The 19600-nt window shown below is 50.1% G+C and overlaps 1 protein-coding gene across 2 annotated transcripts in view; it reads right to left on the reverse strand.

Annotated features, from left to right (window-relative positions):
• The window catches only part of Vwa2 (von Willebrand factor A domain containing 2), a 41691-nt gene that overhangs the window by 21629 nt on the left and 462 nt on the right, over positions 1-19600 (reverse strand). The window contains exons 1-4 of one of the 2 annotated variants that reach the window (XM_041661752.1): positions 13143-13242; positions 12870-12931; positions 8864-8938; positions 4923-5056 (exon numbers count right to left, since the gene is read on the reverse strand). In XM_041661752.1, coding sequence (XP_041517686.1) covers positions 4923-5056; positions 8864-8938; positions 12870-12921 — 261 coding nt within the window. In that variant the 5' untranslated portion in view covers positions 12922-12931; positions 13143-13242. Of the gene's footprint in view, positions 1-4922; positions 5057-8863; positions 8939-12869; positions 12932-13142; positions 13243-19600 lie in introns of those variants that run through there. The other variant, XM_041661751.1, reaches the window with a different exon arrangement.

The following is a 19600-nucleotide window of genomic DNA, read 5'->3' on the forward strand; positions in this document are numbered from 1 at the left end:
CAGTGTGTACTAACAGCTGAAGACGCACATGGCTGCTGGAGACGATCCGAGAGATATTCTTCCACACAAGCGGAACGAGCCTTTCTTTACAAGATCACAGTGGATTTATAATAGCAACAGTCCATCAATAGGGGCAGGCTAATTAGTCCTGGTAAACCCTCATGGTGGGCTAATTATCTGTAATATATATATATATATATATATATATATATATATATATACACACACACACACACACACACACACACACACACACACACACACAGAGAGATGATGAGATTGCCAAGATAATGATCTAAAGGACACGAGACAGCAAGTAATGCGTAGACGATGCTAACTTTATAGAAAAGGAGAAAATGAAATCACATCTTCATGTTGCCTGTGCCTGCACAAAGTGCATTTGCAAGGCTGCTCAGAAGTCGGGGGTCGGTGATCAGAGCGGGTGGGGAGGTCTGGTGAATGGGGGTGTGGGGGTGCAGTTTTTCTTCCCTTTCTTTCTCTTCCCTTTCTTTCGCTGTCCGCTTTTATTGAACCATGTAAAGGAGTTATTTGGTCAAAGGGTGGGAGGAATTCTCTAGAGACCAACAACTGGGTTCACTTGCTTGGGTTAAGCAGGAAGGATGCAGCATCAAATCAAAGCAGCGCACAGGAAGCAGCCCCAGTCAGAAGTTAAGGTATTTCGTTTAATTGGTGGTTTGGGAGCACAATGGCTGCCTTTTATCTTCAGTTTACTGTACACAGAGCAAACCGCCCAGGTCTCTCTCCCGGCCCCAGTCACAGGGCCATTAGAGCAGGAAGCAAGTGTCTGAGCTCCTGTTAAAAGAGGACTTCAAACACTTCAGCTCTACCTAAACAACCGGCTGCCCATAAACAGTGTCAACCAGAGCTACTGGGAAGCAATTCCTAAAACTAAAGGAACCAAAGTAAGTGGCAAATCAAATATAGCAAAGAGCAAGGACAGAAAACCCGGAGCCAGGCAAGCACAGGCCAGCAAGTCTTCTAGCAGAGTGCCTGTGGCCTGTGTCAGTCAGGACGCTGGCTCACCCAAGCAGACGCCAAGGCTTCTTCTCCTTCCTCAAGGCTTCTGTGTGCGTGTGTGTGTGCATGTGTGTGTGTGTATTTGCATCCACGAGAGCATGAAGAGGCCCGAGGCCAACCTTGCGTGTTGTTTCTCTGTGTTCTGAAACGGGGTCTCTTCCTGGGACCTGGGGACTAATCAGGCTAGAGTGGCTGGCCTTTCTACCTCCTCAGTACTGGGGTGACAAGTGTGTACTATGTATGGCTTTTTATGTGGGAATGGGGACAGAACTCAGGTCCTCGCGCTTGTGGAGCAAGCTTCTGCCTGTAGTGTCACCCCAGCTACGTCCTTCCCCGGCCCCTGCTTCTCAGTCTTGCTGAGGAAGTCTTTGTTAGGTGAAACCCAAGTTCCTCTCCCCGAGCATCCATGATCTCTTAAGATGGATCACTTAAGATGGAGCGTTCTGCACTCTCTCACGTGAGTGGGTCCCTCACACTTCCCTGGCTCTGTTGCAGGCCCTGCCTAGAATTGCACCCCACATTTCTACATTATGGTTTGGACCTGAAGTTCTATATTTCAAGTTCCCATTTTGAGCACTCAGTCCTCGGCTTGTAGGGCTATTTTGAAGACTGAGCCTTTAGAAGGGAGTTCTGGCTGGTGGTGGGTCATACTAGCAGGTCTCCGAGCCATCCACCCAGCCCTGGTTTCTGCTTGCTTTCTCTCCTCCTTGGTCAGTAAACAGCCACAGGGCCTCATGCTCTCACTGCCCAGCTTTCCTCACCTCAATGGGCTAAAATCTTCCTGAATCCATGAGCACAATAAATGTTTTCCTCCCTTTCGGTCACAAGGACACAAAGATAATCAACATACACAGAGATACCCAAGTCGTCCCTCGTGCGGTAGAAATCTGCTCCTGAGGCTTGTTTTTCTTACCGTGTTCCACACCATTCCACACCCCCACCCCCTCCACTACCACAGACTGCCGCAGTGCTGGCTTCAATTGGCTGTGGATAGCGGGGTATGACATTTGCGTCATTACACCATCCTAGCCCAGAGGCTGCCCACTGGGAGAGACAGATGGACAAGCTGGGCTGGTCCTGGACTGAGTCAAGCACCTCAGCTCTTCCACACTTCACCCTGTCTGAGATTGCTCTGTGACCCTCAGCCCTCGTTTAACGTCCCTGAGCCCGTTTTCCCTTCTGCAGAATATGGGGTAAAGAATGTATCTATCAAGCGAGCGGTGGTGGCGCACGCCTTTAATCCCAGCACTCGGGAGGCAAAGGCGGGCAGATCTCTGGGTTCGAGGCCAGCGGGCTCTACAGAAGCTGGCTCAGTGGGTAGAGGTGTTTGCTGGGAGCCTAATGACCTGAGCTTGATCCCCAGGAACCAAGGAAGGAGAAAACTGGTTCCCAAAAGCTGTCTTCTGACCCTCACATGTGTATACACATGCCTACATACAGTAAACATAAAGTTGTCCTCTGATCTCACATGTGTGTACACACATACATACAGTAAACATAAAGCTGTCCTCTGATCCCACACGTGTGTACACACACATACAGTAAACATAAAGCTGTCCTCTGATCTTACACGTGTGTACATGCCTACATACAGTAAACATAAAGCTGTCCTCTGATCTCACACGTGTGTACACGCCTACATACAGTAAACATAAAGCTGTCCTCTGATCTCACATGTGTGTACACATGCCTACATACAGTAAACATAAAGCTGTCCTCTGACCTCACATGTGTACACACACATACAGTAAACATAAAGCTGTCCTCTGATCCGACACGTGTGTACACACACATACAGTAAACATAAAGCTGTCCTCTGATCTCACATGTATGTACACACGTACATACAGTAAACATAAAGCTGTCCTCTGATCTCACATGTGTGTACACACACATACAGTAAACATAAAGCTGTGCTCTGATCTCACATGTGTGTACACACACATACAGTAAACAAAGCTGTCCTCTGATCAGACGTGTGTACACACATACAGTAAACATAAAGCTGTGCTCTGACCTCACATGTGTATACACATGCCTACATACAGTAAACAAAGCTGTCCTCTGATCTCACATGTGTGTACACACATACAGTAAACATAAAGCTGTGCTCTGATCTCACATGTGTGTACACACACAAACAAAGCTGTCCTCTGATCCGACACGTGTGTGCACACACATACACTAAACATAAAGCTGTGCTCTGACCTCACATGTGTGTACACACACATACAGTAAACATAAAGCTGTGCTCTGACCTCACATGTGTGTACACACACATACAGTAAACAAAGCTGTCTCTGATCAGACACGTGTATACACATGCCTACATACAGTAAACAAAGCTGTCCTCTGGTCCCATGTTTATGTATACATACCTACACATAGTAAATATATTGATTGCCACTTCCTCCAGGAGGAACTCATCTTCAAAAAGTAGGCCTTGTCTGGAGGAAGGTGGAGACCCAGCGGGCCGATACGACACTGATACCACATTCAGAACCTCTGGACCGTGCCTGTCTACACGGAGTGAATGCATCTCTAGTGTCAGAGATCGGCCCAACTGCCTGCACTCCAGGGCAGTGTGCTCACACCTGCAAATGGCGCCCCTTCTGCAGACAACCTGGCCCTCATTACAAGCCTTGTTTGTTCTTAGATCCTCCAGTTTTTACAGGATTAAGTCAGGAATGTCGCCTTGGAGAGCCACTTCCTTTCCCACCCTGTGACTAGTCTCTAATTCAAATAATTATGGTTCTCCAAACTAATTTACCCTTCCTTTTATTTCATTTTTGGTGGGTTTTAGTTGGTTCTTACCGGTCCCCTACCAATGCGCGTTCAGATTGCCTGAAATCTTTTATGGTGACAGGTGACACCGATCAGTAACTGCCTGGGTGGGAGTACTTAGGAGCAGACCGAGACTGGAGGGCACAAGCCTCTGCCACTGTCCCTGGCAGTGAAGCACTTGGCACTCCTAGGCTTCATCTCTGGAAGGCTTGCCGGGGAGCATGCCACCAAGCGTCCAGTGCTTCCGTTCAGCTGGGAAGTGAAAACAGCTAGTGTGGAGACCTGCTGCTGAGTCAGGGAAGCTGGCGACTCCACACACAGCTGAGGGCCATTTACGGTCCTCTTAATGAGTTTATTGTTCATTGTGCTGTTGGGTTGTTCAAAGCTGTTCCTTTAAAAACAAGAGCCACACTCACTCTGCTCTGCTATTTGTGACACTTGAAGCCAGGAAGGATACGACTTGAAGGCACTCTCTGGGCTTGCTCAAGTGACCAGAGAAGACAGAGCTGGGCTTCACACTAAGGTTCTAAACTGTGAGTATTCTGTTTTCCGAGAGGCCAAGGTTAAATGTTAATTGTTGAAAGACTTCCATCGCCCTAAATCCACCTCAACAACAGACCACCCAGAGAATATCCACAGACTTAAGCCGCTTTGAATTCAGTCTCTCCATAGTTGGAAGTTAGGTCCATGTTCTTCCCTCTCCAGCCCCGAACCTGCATGAGGCCCTCTTCTCCAGTGCTGTGACTAGGTGGAGGATTATCATGAGGCTTACGTCATTTGGTGCCCTCCTCTGAGCTCTGCCTGATCTACGAAGAAAGAGGTGCACCTCTGCCCCCACCTGAGGGGGGACAAGCTGGAAGGATGATGCAGAACCACCTCACTGTGGGCTGGAGAGAAGCTAACCAGCCAAAGCAAGCAAAACTGAGGAAGAAGAGGGGTCGCTTACCTGCCTTGGCTGATCCCAGAGATCCCAGCATCAACCCCACCACGTTTCGATTTGCCCCTTAGTCCTCTACATCCCACAATCGATTCATTCTTTTGCCTGAAGCTGAGTCTCTGTCGCTTGAACCCACAGACACCAGACAAGACCGTGTACTCACCCTCCCGGGGCTGATGTCCAGAGCGTCACAGGCGGCCATGGCAAAGCGCTTGGATCTCTCGAAGCTCCCTTTCCCGACACTGTGAGAGCCATCTAGCAGGAACAGGATGTCGACCGCTGCCGAGCACCACATCACTGGGGACAGGAGCAGATGGGGACATTAGACTAGAAGCTTCTGTGTTGTGAAGATGCTGACGTAAGAGCCCACTTGTGAGCATGTCTGCAGCCATGTTACGATGAGTGCTGTGAAAAGTCTTCCGGGATGATCATGGTCCCAGCCTTGGGGATCATGATCTTAGCTGGGCAGTCTGACATGTGAGGTTGATGGACCCAAGAGTTCAAGCACTAGCAGTGACCATGTCTTTCTTCTGCTTCAGAACTGATTGAGGTGTGCCTTAGTTGGGGTTTTTACTGTTGTAATAAAAACCACAACCAAAAGCAATGCGGAGAGGGAAGGCTTTATTTGACTTAGACTTCCATATCACAGTTTATCATGGAAAGCAGTGACGGCAGGAACTCAAACAGAGCGGGAAGCTGGAGACGGGAGCTGATGCAGAGGCCATGGAGGCGTGCTGTTTACTGGCTTGCTCATGATGGCTTGCTCAGCCTGCTTTCTTATACAACCCAGGACCACCACTCCAAGAGTGGAACCACCCACAATGGACTAGACCCTCTCAAATCATTAATTAAGAAAATGCCCAACAGGCTTGCAGCCTCTACAGCCCAATCTTATGGAGGCATTTTCTCAACTGAACCTCATCCTCCACCCAGGTGACTATAGCTTGTGTCAAGTTGACACTGGTTATCCCGTACAAGGTATAACTGACATGCCCACTTATTTAGTCCTCCTAGCTCCCTGACTTTCTTTGAATGTGTTCTTGAGATTTCCTACACCACACCATTGTACCATTTAAGGTACATAATTACCATTTTTAGCAAATGCCCTGGTGAATCCCACCATCACCACACTGGTGGAGGAACATACTCTACTACTTCAGGGAGAACTTTTACTAGCCATCTAACGTTCAACTCCTACCCAGTCTGTTCTTTTGTGCGTGTGCTGTGTGTGTTTGTGTGTGTACATGTGGGTGTCTGTAGGTGTGCACACCTGCGCATGTCTGTGTGTACATGTGGTGTCTGTAGGTGTGCACACCTGCGCATGTCTGTGTGTACATGTGGGTGTCTGTAGGTTTGCACACCTGCGCATGTCTGTGCTGTGTGTGTGTACATGTGAGTGTCTGTAGGTGTGCACACCTACGCATGTCTGTGTGTACATGTGGGTGTCTGTAGGTGTGCACAGCTGCGCATGTCTGTGTGTACGTGTGGGTGTCTGTAGGTGTGCACACCTGCACATGTGTGTGCTGTGTGTATGTGTGTACGTGTGGGTGTCTGTAGGTGTGCACACCTGCGCACGTCGGTGTGTACGTGTGGGTGTCTGTAGGTGTGCACACCTGCGCATGTCTGTGTGTACATGTGGGTGTCTGTAGGTGTGCACACCTGCGCATGTCTGTGCTGTGTGTGTGTGTGTACGTGTTGGTGTCTGTAGGTGTGCACACCTGCGCATGTCTGTGCTCTGTCTCTGTGTGTACGTGTGGGTGTCTGTAGGTGTGCACACCTGCGCATGTCTGTGCTGTGTGTGTGTACGTGTGGGTTCCTGTAGGTGTGCACAGCTGCGCATGTCTGTGTGTATGTGTGGGTGTCTGTAGGTGTGCACACCTGCGCATGTCTGTGCTGTGTGGGTGTGTACGTGTGGGTGTCTGTAGGTGTGCACACCTGCGCATGTCTGTGCTCTGTGTGTGTGTACATGTGGTATCTGTAGGTGTGCACACCTGCGCATGTCTGTGCTGTGTGTGTGTACGTGTGGGTGTCTGTAGGTGTGCACAGCTGCGCATGTCTGTGTGTATGTGTGGGTGTGTAGGTGTGCAGACCTGCGCATGTCTGTGCTGTGTGTGTGTGTACGTGTGGGTGTCTGTAGGTGTGCACACCTGCGCATGTCTTTGCTGTGTGTGTGTGTACATGTGGGTGTCTGTAGGTGTGCACACCTGCGCATGTCTGTGCTGTGTGTGTGTGTGTGTACATGTTGGTGTCTGTAGGTGTGCACACCTGCGCATGTCTGTTGTGTGTATGTGTGGGTGTCTGTAGGTGTGCACACCTGCGCATGTCTGTGCTCTGTGTCTGTGTGTACATGTGGGTGTCTGTAGGTGTGCACACCTGCGCATGTCTGTGCTCTGTGTGTGTGTGTACGTGTGGGTGTCTGTAGTTGTGCACACCTGCGCATGTCTGTGCTGTGTGTGTACATGTGGGTGTCTGTAGGTGTGCACACCTGCGGATGTCTGTTGTGTGTGTGTGTATGTGTGGGTGTCTGTAGGTGTGCACACCTGCGCATGTCTGTGCTCTGTGTGTGTGTGTACGTGTGGGTGTCTGTAGGTGTGCACACCTGCGTATGTCTGTGCTGTGTGTGTGTACGTGTGGGTGTCTGTAGGTGTGCACACCTGCGCATGTCTGTGCTGTGTGTGTGTGTACATGTGGGTGTCTGTAGGTGTGCACACCTGCGCATGTCTGTGCTGTGTGTGTGTACATGTGGGTGTCTGTAGGTGTGCACACCTGCGCATGTCTGTGCTGTGTTTGTGTACGTGTGGGTGTCTGTAGGTGTGCACACCTGCGCATGTCTGTGTGTACGTGTGGGTGTCTGTAGGTGTGCACACCTGCGCATGTCTGTGCTGTGTGTGTGTGTACATGTGGGTGTCTGTAGTGTGCACACCTGTGCATGTCTGTGCTGTGTGTGTGTTTACATGTGGTGTCTGTAGGTGTGCACACCTGCGCATGTCTGTGCTGTGTGTGTGTGTACATGTGGGTGTCTGTAGTGTGCACACCTGTGCATGTCTGTGCTGTGTGTGTGTTTACATGTGCTGTCTGTAGGTATGCACACCTGCTCATGTCTGTGCAGTACAGAGCTCATGACCTGTGTGCTCTTCTGTTAAATTCTGTCTCTCACTGAAACTTAAAATTCATAGAAGAGACAAGAATGGCACCAGGTCAGACATTCCAAAGGGGACCTGAATGCACATGTGTGCAAACTTACACGGCTAAATTTAAAATTTAAGTATATTTAAGAAAGGATTCAATTGGAGTTCCTGCGTTGACGGTGAGCCTGGAGTGTTCTCCTGTCATCTCCGCCTAGTGCTAGGGTTTCACCCCGCCACACCCAGTTTTATATGCGAGCATTGAAGATCCAAGTGAGCACTTTCCTCACTGAGCCACCCCCGTCTGCCTGAGATCTGTGTTTCTGCTCCCACAGGATGGATGCGGGAAGCAGGAAGAGTGGTCCAGTCACTTCCCCGTAACCGAGTACCAGGAAGCAGTGGAGCAGAGAATGAGATCCCAGTTCCCCGCAACTAGGAGGGCAGAAGGAGGAGAAGCCAGGCAGGGCTTCCAGGAAAGTCCTGGTTATATGGCAGAAAATATGAGTGGCTTGGTAGATAGCAGTCAGGTGACAGAAAAACCCTGAGACGGGCTAAGAAACTCAGCAATGAAGATGGCTGGTGTGACGGCCAGGCTTCCGACTAAGGTTGGTCCCCAGCACCCACATGGTAGAAGGAGAACCAGTTCCTCCACACGTCCTCTGACTGCCACCTGCACATCACTCCTGTGCATGTATGCATGTAAGTGTGCATACATGCACAATAAATGCATGAAAATGTAACTTAAAATTCAGAAACAAAGAGGTTGTCTTGCCATTACTGCTCGCGATCATTACTATTTTAACCACGGAAAGTCACTCGGGAGGAATGATAAAAGGACTGGGTGGGGAAAATGACCGGCCGCCCCAGTAGAGGGGCCAGGACTACAGGGGAAGCTCTCGGGAGGAGTGTGGCTTCCCTGGATCCACTGCACAGAGGTCTGACTAGCCACGCCTTTGGAGGAGCAGGTAAATGCACTTACATTTGCTGGCCACTGCAATCTTCCCGATGGTCTCCTTGCTCACAGAGAATTCTTGAAGAGAGATGGACGGGGACACTGGAGAGGAAAAACCAGAAGCAGTCATGGCACACATGGTAAGATGGGAGGTGTCTTTATTGCTACATTACGTGACCTACATGAACAGGAAACAGCAGAAGGTAGATGGGGACAAGTCCAACACCCCTCTCTCAAAAAGCCCCAGAGAGCCGTGGCTGTGTGTGGCTTGCAGGGTTGGGGGGTGGCTGAGCGGTGGCACATGTGAGCGACCATATGTGACAGCCTGGCTTTAGTATTCAGTTCCTACCCTCAAGATCAAGGATCGTGGATACTCGGGTGCATGGACAACTGCTGTCCTCCTTTTCAGTGGATGCTGCCTTTTAAGCTACAGCTATCCTAGTCAGCAACTGCAGCTCTGCCGCTACCGCTACCAGAAGTGGCCAGGCCGCAAGAGCCACAGCCTGTGGAAATTCTGTTCCCTCGGGCACCCAACCTTCTACAGCTACTCAGAGAAGTTATCTCTGTCCTGCTAAAGAACTCAAGATTCAAAGGTTGCTGCTCACCTCCTCGCATCTCCCAAGACTTCCTCACGCGGTTTCTGGCTCCTCTTTATAAACCCTTCTCCTCCTGGCTCCTCCCTACAACTTCCTGGCAGCTAGTTGCTGACTCAGCCTCTGGACCACAGGTGAATTTACTTAATCGAACACATCTTTGCATCGTTAAACAAATTTTACAGAGCATAAACAAAAGTAACACACCTTAAAATAATATTTCCAACAGATAACAGTTGAAACCTCTCCACTTCTGTAAAGAAACTTTGTTCTTTGAGTAGCTTGTAGGGGGGAATTTTCAACACCAGATGGCCATGGACAGACTATGATCGTGAGGATTTCAGTCCTTGGCCATAACTGTGCCCCCTCTGGGTACAGCTCTTTGCTGTGTACCCAGGTATGTTCTTGCAAAGTTCTCCATCTGTTGTGTGTGTGTGTGTGGGGGGGGGGGGAGACCGCTGTCACAAAACTTAAAATTCGTAGAAGAGACAAGAAAGGCACCAGGGCCGATGTTCCAAAGGGGGCCTGAGTGCACATGTGTACAAACTTGCACGGCTAAATTTAAATTTTAAATATATTTGAGAAAGGATTCAATTGGGAGTTTTCCCCACAATGGCAATGCTGTAAGTTGATAAAAAGCTTTCAGGAGAACAAGTGGGCCAGGTGAACGAGGAATCACAGAAACGGTTCTCTCCTTGACCCTGTTGTATTAGAACTGAAAAGAAATGGGGGTGGGGAGCAGTTGTAGTGGGGGGGGGGGAGCATGGGGCAAGGCCCTCTGCTTCAACGTTCTTTGTGCTAGGGAAGGGCCAAAGACAGATTACAAACATAGAAATATGTGAAAAAATATTGATATATTTACCATATAGTTAATATGATCAAGACCCAAAATGTTTGGGGGTAGCATGTTCACTGCTAAGTTTTTTGTGCCTTTTCATACCTGTTAAATAACAGGTCATGAGCAGCCACGGATAATCTATAAAAACTCTGGGACTGAGGGGTAGCTAAGTGGTGGAAGGCTTGTGTGCCAGCCACAGGGCTGTGAGGACAATTTCTAGCACCAAAATTTAAAGTAAAATAAGAAAAGAACATTGAAGGTGGGGATAACACACCAAAGGGGCTCAGGGCTGTTCCAGGATGACTTGATCTGAAAGCAATGAGGGAGGACACCCAGGGAGCTTTTCCGAAAGGCCAGCTCCCCTCTGCGGCTTTAAAGCATGGGTATCTAGTTGCAGAAGTACTCAGGGAACGGAACTGCTGGAGGGACCTAACACAACCAGTTGCCACACACACACACCACAGGCAGAGGGGACACGCCAGGGAGGCGGAGCCTTGCAGCCTGCAAACTTGAAAGGCAAAAGAAGCACCTTGACAGTGAGGAGCTGCTGGGGTCAAGCATGGGGGAGCCAGTGGGGTACAGCAGCCTGGAGCCCAGGGTTTGCGACTGCCAGGAAACTGATCACAGACAGACACGCCAAGAGCATACTGCCCTTGGAAAGGACACCAACACGGGTGTTCCTGGTCAGCCTGCCAGGCTGGGCCTCTCCACCCTCCTGCCTCTTCTCCCAGCTCTAAGCTCAGGTGAACACTCTGCTGACCCAGCACTGAGCTCCTGGGTCTGGGACAGGCACCACAAGCTGAAGAGTCAGAGCAAGCACCAGGATTCAGGTGAGCCTGCCTTCAGTATGAGGGACACTCTCAGTGCTTTCTGCAAGGCACTTTGTGATGCTACAGAATAGGACCAGGATGACTTGCTTTGGCTGCTCCTAACCGCATCCGCAGTCTCTTCTGAAGATCACCTGCCAAGGTTCCAGAACTTACTCTCGCAGCGGGTGGATGATGCTAATACACGGACAGTCATGGATGTAACTACTCACTCATTCACTCACAGAGCCCAGGCTTGACAGAGAGCTCCTCCACAGTCCTGTCTCCTGAGAGGACCCACAGTGACCCAGCTCAGGAGTCAGGAGACCAGGGTGCCAGTTCCACCAATATCTGTGTTGCCTCAGCTGTACACAGTGCTAGACAGACGCAGCGTGCAAACGGGCGGGACAGGGTTTCAGAAGGGAAACCGTCTCAAGACTGAGCAGAACTCAGGCTGGGGAAGCTGACCAAGATCAGGGACTTGCTCCCCAAGATGGCTCAGTATACACTAGCCCCTAGACCATGAAGACAGCAAGTGAGACGGTACACCTCCCCGGCTTGGAGATGGGATGGAGCGGGCTGCGTGGCTTCTATCTGTAGCCTTCCTGTTCTCAGGGAATAAGCAGTAGGTGACCGAGGTTGACTCCGCAGACATCAAATGTCTGCTCTATGAAGATCAGGGATCTGTCGTCAGGGCTTCAGCCCGACACCTCACTTTTGCAGAAGAGCACCCCAGACTGGGCTTGCACAACTGAGCCATCAGTGTGCTTGTCCCTATTTCCGGGGTGATCGTCTATGGACACACAGTGTCCTCCCCACTATCTCAGCTCATCTTTCAGAGAGGTCTGGAGCTCAGGGGCAGGGTAGGAGGCTAAGGAAGGGGACTCTGAGACACAGAGACAACACAGTGATGATGAGAGAGTCTACAGAGTCCTTCGCCGCCGTGGAAGCCATCAGCTGTCAGAGAGTCACAGAATTAAGCTGTGTTGGGTGCTACAACGCACGAGCCCTAGGCAGCTGAATAGGGAACGGACTTAATCTGGGAGCCCAGAGGAGCTGTGCTGGGGATGGATAGGCGTTTACTCGGGCAACAGTGGCAGGATGGGTGGAGATGTGATCTGGGCAGAGTGGCCGCCAGGAATCAGAACCTCTGCGAAGAGGAGATAATAAGGATGCTATGCAGCAGGAGGAGACTGGCCACAGAGGACTCACAGAAGCTTTAGGTAGGGCCAGATGTGATCGGATTTGTACACTGGAAAGGCTGCTGCGTGGAGAATGGTGTGGAGGGGCCAGGTGGGCCCAGCAGGAGGCAACTGGAGAAGATCAAGCAGAAGACGGTGGGGTCTAGGCCAGGGAGCTGCCATGTGATGGCGATGTAGATTCAGGAAACTGTAAAAGCTAAAGTCAGGGCTGGGAGATGACTCATCAGTGAGGGGCTTGCTGTGCCAGCATGAGCACTGAGTTCAGATCCCTAGCCCCCACATACAAGCTGGGTGGGGCGGTGTGTGTATAACTCCAGCACTGGTGGTGGACACAGGACAACCCAGGGGCTCACTGGGTAGCTCGCCCCACTGGAAGGGTGATCTGTGGGCTCAGCAGAAGACCTGACCTCAAAAACTGAAGTGGACAGTGACAGAAGACACCAGGCATCGGCCTCTGGCTTTGGCAACTGCACGCACAGGCAAGCAGACCCCTCATCCTCTCCATGTACACAAATATCTTTTTCAAAAATAAAGTCAGTCAGTGGGATTAGAAACAAAACAACTCAAAACCAACCCACCAAAAAGCCAGCTTACCTGTGTAGAAGAGGAGAATGCAGACAGCTGGCAGACACAGAAACGGAGGCATGTTGTCAAAGCTAAAGGGCCAGGAAAAGAAGGCAAACATCAGCACTGGGTTCTGTGAGGGGCCCCAGCACACCTCTACAGACGTACCCAGGATCAGGATCCTAGCCTCGGCCCCAGCACGCCTCTACAGACGTACCCAGAAACAGGCCTCGGCATGATGACCACAGCCTGGAGAAGCCAAGTCCCCCCAAACCGTGAAGGTTTTTCCCAAAACACTCTAACCTTAAATGGCCATCTGACGTATTTCCAGATATCACTCCTGCCTCAAATCTGGCCAAGGTCTCCACAGCTTCGAGAGAGATTTTCTGTCCAAAGAGTCCCCAATCTCTGCCATGCAAGGCCCCAACAGGCCATGTAATCTCATTTAAAGCAGCTCCCTCTTCTGGTTTCCCAGAAGCGAGCAAGGCGAAGACTGGAACTAAGCACCCTCATTTTCTGAACCCTCTAGCAAGTCAGGACACTCCTCTCCGGTTACTGATTGTGTGCGGAGAACAGTGCACGTCCTCATTTGCTTTCTCCTGCTGTGATCAAACACCACAACCAAGAGCATCTTGGAGAAGAAAGGGTTTATGCTGCTCCCATCACTGGGGGAAACCAGCAGGAATCTGGAGGCAGGAATTGACGCAGAGACCAGGAAGCTTCCTGCCTTGCTCAGCTTTCTTCTTTATAAAATACAGGAAGGACCACCTGCGTTGGGACAGCACCACCCACAGTGGGCTGGGTCCTCCTACATCAATCATTATCAAGTTGCTCAGCTTTCTTCTTTATAAAATACAGGAAGGACCACCTGCATTGGGACAGCACCACCCACAGTGGGCTGGGTCCTCCTACATCAATCATTATCAAGAAAATGCTCCCAGGTACTTGCCCATGGGCCAGTCTGATGGAGACACTTTCTCAATCGAGGATCCTTCTTCCCGATGACTGTGTCACGCTGACAAACACCCTGCACACTTAGTGTTGCCAGTACTAAAGCATCAGGAGAGTCCCAAGAACATCAAGAGAGAAAGTTGGCTGGGGAGGCCGTTGGCCCACTGGGAAGGGCTCATACGACTCCTGATCCTGGGTCTGCCAGCAAGGCAGACATGGGACTTTCCTTTCTCTCATTGTGTATTTTCCCTTATGCCTACACTGGATGTGGGGCAGGCCCCCACCTGCCAATGGAGGAATGAGGCAGGTGGAGGGGGGAGTGGGATGAGAGACAGCGTAGGACTCAGGGGAAACTTCCCTATGCTGTCCCACTCCTTGGCTTCGGTGTGGGTGGCTGTCTTGGTTTGCAGCTTCTGACCCATGGCATATGCAGAAGCCAGGGCTCAAGCCTGTGCGTGATGTTTCCGGAATTACATTCCCAGCTTGCTGGGAGGTTAAGGGAGGTCCCTGCTTAGTTGGGCACAAGGAAACATGGGCCTCTCATTCCACACAACAGGGCTAACCTAAGCAATTCACTGGTCTATTAATGTGCCCCTGCTTGCCCAGCTGGGCGTTTTCAGCATCTTACCTTTCTGCTCATTAAAACAAAATTTATGTTGGCACTCTGCAAATGGGAAGTGTATGGAAAATAGCTCCCCACAAACACTGGTCACATGGCATCTCTCTCACCTGCTCCCTATTATCACACAGATCACCCCAAAATTGTCCTGTGCCGCGAGGGATGGTGTCATGGTCTCTGGAGAAGACCTGGAACCTGTACTGTCTGGTACACAGAAGAAAAGCCACATGCTCGGGTAACAAAGTACCTTAATGCCATCTGCAGAAGGCGAGCTGGCAGGGACCTTTCAGGACATCTCAGTGTTCCTAAACTCAGAGTTTTGTTATGCCAAGATAAGAGGATTATTGCTGCCAGACTGGCAAGCTGCAGAGTGTCATTAGCAACCAGACTCCTCCCACCCAATCATGACAAACTTTTGGCTTGTTCTAGTCTCATTACATAGCAAAGCATTCTTACAATATTAACTCAATGGTCAAACCACTGCTCTATGTCAAGAAAAACATTAATGGGATCCATCTGGACTGCCCTGGCTGCCCTTGAACTCTTGGGCTCAAGTGCGCCTCAGCCTCCTGAGTAGCTGTGACTGCAGGTGTATGTCGTGTATAGACACATACATGTCACATACATACCATGTATGTCTTGTATAGCCTAGAGAAGGTTTTAAATAAGGATGAATTCTGCAGGAAAAATCAACAACTGCTATTGCTCAGGAAGCATCCATGACAGGCTGCCACCAGGCTCCACATCCGGGTCTTCTCTAACCCTGCTAGCCAGGCCATTACATCATCCCCATTGTATCACCCTCAGCACAGATCCGCACTGCAGGGCTAGCCACTGGATCACAGTCCATTCTAGCCTCCCAGGGAGCTGCTCAATCCGTCAGATTTGGGATTCTGGGGAGACATTGGGCAGGAGGCCCATCAGGGGCACTGTGGCAGAAGTCTGGGATCCAGGAAAAGGCTGTGAACTATGGGGTGAACAGGAAGACACTCACATATCTACACATTTGACACCCCAAATCCAGGCCTTTGACCCCTATACTGGAGTACGTGGTGAGATTTCCAGGGCCTTGTGCATTCCTGCTGACCATCTGCAAGCCCCTTCCATTACAGAACGCCCTGCTCACTGCCTCCTGCCTTCTTTTCCATTGCCTCTGCTCACTGCACATGTTATTCCGGGCTTCCAGGCAGCTCACAGACAGAATCAGAGGCTGACCCCAGATCATCCCCTCTGATCACTACACCTTTGCAGCAAGCACCTGTGCCAGGCGAGCGAGGTCTAAGAACTGCATTTCTCAGACACAGCCAGAAGCACAAGCCAAAGCAAGGCTGGCACCGTGGGCAGCTTTGTAGAATGGTGCCCATCTTTGCCCATCATCAGATGTGAAGAGTGCAGGAAAAGGGGAGACCACTTCCACCTCATTAGAAAATAAAACTTCTTCCACAAATATCAGAGTGTCCCTTGTAAGCCTTCCCCAGTCTGCAGGATGGAAATCTGAGTTCTTTGTGACAGCCAATGTCCGAAGGGAAGACTGAAATCGGAGGAAGGCGCCTGCGCAGCCAGGAAGCCCTTGCTGTCTTCTGCTGCGACAATCACCTTCCTTGTCTTTCACATCAAATATCTTGCTCAGACCCAGAGACCTATGACAAGAGGACAACTTTTTTCCTAGTATGATACGCTACAGCGCCTTTCTTGCCCTCCCCTCTCTGTCTCTTTTAGACAGGGTATCGCTATGTTGCTTAAGCTGGGCAGGAACTGCTAAACTCAAACAATCCTCTTGCCTCAGTCTCCCAAAGAGCTGGGACCTCAGACATGCATCACCATGCCCAGCTAAGGAAACCATTCCAAGGCTTCTAGGAGAGGTCGTGCCCTCCTTAAAGAGAGCCAGCAGACCATCAGAAGCCGGGAGTTGGTGCGGGATTATTCTCAGGTGTGTGACTTTTGTTTACACTGTATTTCTTTGACTCCGTGAAGCTGTGTTACTGTGCCTGAAACACCTGATGGTCTAATAAAGAGGTAAACGGCCAAGAGTGAGGCAGGAGCAAGGATAGGTGGGGCTGGCAGAGAGGACAAACAGGAGAACTGAGGGAGGAGAGAGGAGGAGGACATCAGGGGCCAGTCACCGAGTCACGGAGAAAGAGGTAAAGAAAAATATACAGAAGAAAGTTAAGAGGGAAAAGGAAGTGGGATAATGTAAGAAAAGCTGGCAGAAACAAGACAAGCTAAGGCTGGGCATTCATAACTAAGAACAAATCTCTGTGTGCAATTTGGGAGCTGGGTGAAGGGCCCCTCAAAAGAGTCTAAAAAGCCAAAAGAATAGAACGTCATACAACAAGGAGTCTCACAGGCAGAAACTGGCACGATGGCATGAACAGGTGTGTCGCTGTGACGTCACTGAAAGACAGGACATACTGCAGAGGCTCCCATTCCCTCCACATCAGCTAAGACGTCTGTAGGTAAAACAGCCTGAGACTGCTCTTCATCGTTCAGGACTCGTGTTCTGGAGAGGTGTAAACCCAGGGGACCGTGGAGGAGGAGATAACGCACAGTCCTGAGACTGGGTTCCAGCCCAGCTCTGCTTCCTGCTGGTGGGGCTCAGAAAGCACCAGCTCCGTCTCAGGCTTTCCTCTGTAGCATGGATAGGACCTTGCTCTTGTAACAGTGAGACAACATGAGAAAAACTTTTTAAGAGGAAGTTCGTTAGAAAATGAACTACCTGACAGCATTGAGACCCTGACATGCAACTCACCAATTTCATTCAACAACATTCAGCCCTGTAGGGTTCATGTGAGCACATCCATTTTCACAGAGAAGGTAGGCCCTATGGTCAGAGAGCTAGCAAACTGCACACCTACAGTCCAGTCCCCCGGGTCCTCGCGGCCATGTCATTACAGGTGAAATATCTAGGTGGGGCATAAGGATCCTTAGTAAGCCAACAAGAGAGACCTGAGCATGAACCGTCTGGTAAATTCTTCCACTTCAGCTTCTCAGCTTTCTTCTCTCTACAAAGGAGGTGATACTATCCACTCCTTTGGGAAGGTTGGCAGGATGCCACAGGACCCCAGTTCAAAGGCCCCCTTGGGCGAAGGCTACCCTTCCTAATTACAGATCAGAGGAGCCCTGCTAAGGAGCAGCAATTACTAACCCAGAAGAACAGCGAAGAACGGTCTGGCGGTGGCAACTGTGACTTAGTCGGGGGATGCACCATTGGAGGTGAAAAGGCTGTTTCCAGGCAGGACAGAAGATGAAAGGGCGAACTGAGACAGAACTTCCAATGTATCCAGTTGTTCTAGGAGCAGGGTCTCGGGTACCCAGACAGCAAAAGGCAGACATGCTGAACTCAGCTGTTCTAAGGAATAGGGCACCAGGGGCCCAGACGGCAAAAAGCCTGGCCTTGTGCAGATTACACAATACCGGGGAAAAACGCTTTTGATTGGCAGTTCTATCACAGTCTTGTTGCAGAACGATGTTCACACATTTCTTCATCAGAGGAGCTGTGACTTCCTACAACACGCCCTCAAGATGGAGCCTGTTGGTGCTCATTACAGGAGGGTCCCGGGCGGGCGGGGTGATGACACCTTCACCTGGGCTCTCCCTGAGGGCTGTAGGTAATCCCATTCCAGCTGTGTGTGGTCAGCGGAGGCGCAACAGTGTGAAAATTTACTGAAGGGTGACTCTCCACACAGGGAAGCTGCTGGGGCAAGACTTCATTCTGTAAGCAAGTCTGATAAACTCACTGGTCTGCCAAGTTGGACTTTAGGGGAAATCAGACTTCGGTGTGTTACCATTTCACTATCTGGGATGAGCTGGCTTTTGTTCATCTCTCCCCAGGAAAAGTTCATACAGCACTTCCTGATTAGAGGGTTTTTTTTTTTTTTTTAATTTACCGTGAATCCTACTGCACAAGTTTGTAGCCCACTGTTCTGAGCATGCTGTTGTCCCTCGCAATAGGGAATGCCATTTGTTCAAAGGAAATTATTAAGTATTTGCCCTGTGCCCAGGACTTTCAGGCGTTAGACAATGAAAATGCTTTGTAACTGTAGGGGACACACACAATAAGGGTATGATCAACAAAGACATTTTTTTTTTAACCAAGCGCCCGACCCCAGGGTCACCACTGCCCACTAACAATGGCCTTAAAAAGCCAGGGGTGGAAATTTCAGTGTGTATTATTGACAGAAGAAGCCCACCCGAAAGGCTGTTTACCATATGATTCAACCATGTAACATCTGAGAAAGGATAAACCATGAAGCTAGAAAGATCAATCATTGCCAGGAGGGAGGGTTTTTTAGGGCCGTAGAAAACATTTGTCCAAATATATAGAATGGGCCACAGCAAGTGAGGTCCTGAGCTAGGGCATTTGGGGGCTCCCACTCTGGTAGAGATGGTAGCAGGGCAAGCTGGGGGCTGGCGGCTGGTGGGTGGTGGGTGGGACAGGAAGTATATGCAAAGTCTTTCTGCCTCTGTGCAGTCTTGCTGTGAGCTTATAAACTGTGAAACTAGCCTTTAAGCTTTTCCATCCGTTCAACCATAGAAACACAGACCTCTGGTTGGCTTGTTCGACAGCCTGCTGGAGGCAGGTCAGGGAAGGAGTGGTTTGACTTTCAGCCTGGCTGTGAGACCCAAACCAGATTTGATGAGAAATACTTCCTTGACCGATTTTCGGGCACACAGGGATGAGAGAGGAATCCCTCCGTGTCCCTTGGGGGTATCTGAGAGTTAAGTCTGGGGAATTCTACATCCCCAGAAGGCAGATTTGAGCTGATGTCTACAAAGATCAGGGCCTGGGGAGTTGTGTGACAAGGGACAAGATGGTAGAGTCGGGCTGCCCAACTGCAGAGGTACCATTCTGACTCCCCTTTGATCTGTCCTGTTTTTTTTTTTTTTTCTCAATAAGGACATTTCTGAGCAAAACAGACCTTGAGGTTTTAGGACAGAATCTATAAGCATACAGAGCGGTCTCAGATTTATTTAATCAAGGGAGCTTATAGCGAGAAATCATACCACTTATAATTATTCACTCTCCTTAGTGCGAAGTCCCCAGCAAGTTTAGGCAGAAGTAGGCAGTGCTATAAGCAAAAGGAGTGAGATGCCATCGTTCCTTTTCTTCCGTCTGGTGCCCAGATTTTTAAATCGCAGGTTTTCAATGTGCTGAAACCCTCCCACTTTGTCTCAGTAGGCCACCAAGGGC

Source organism: Microtus oregoni, unplaced genomic scaffold, assembly GCF_018167655.1.
Source record: "Microtus oregoni isolate MIOR12 unplaced genomic scaffold, Mior012 000012F_ref0000307, whole genome shotgun sequence".
Lineage (NCBI taxonomy): Eukaryota > Metazoa > Chordata > Mammalia > Rodentia > Cricetidae > Microtus > Microtus oregoni.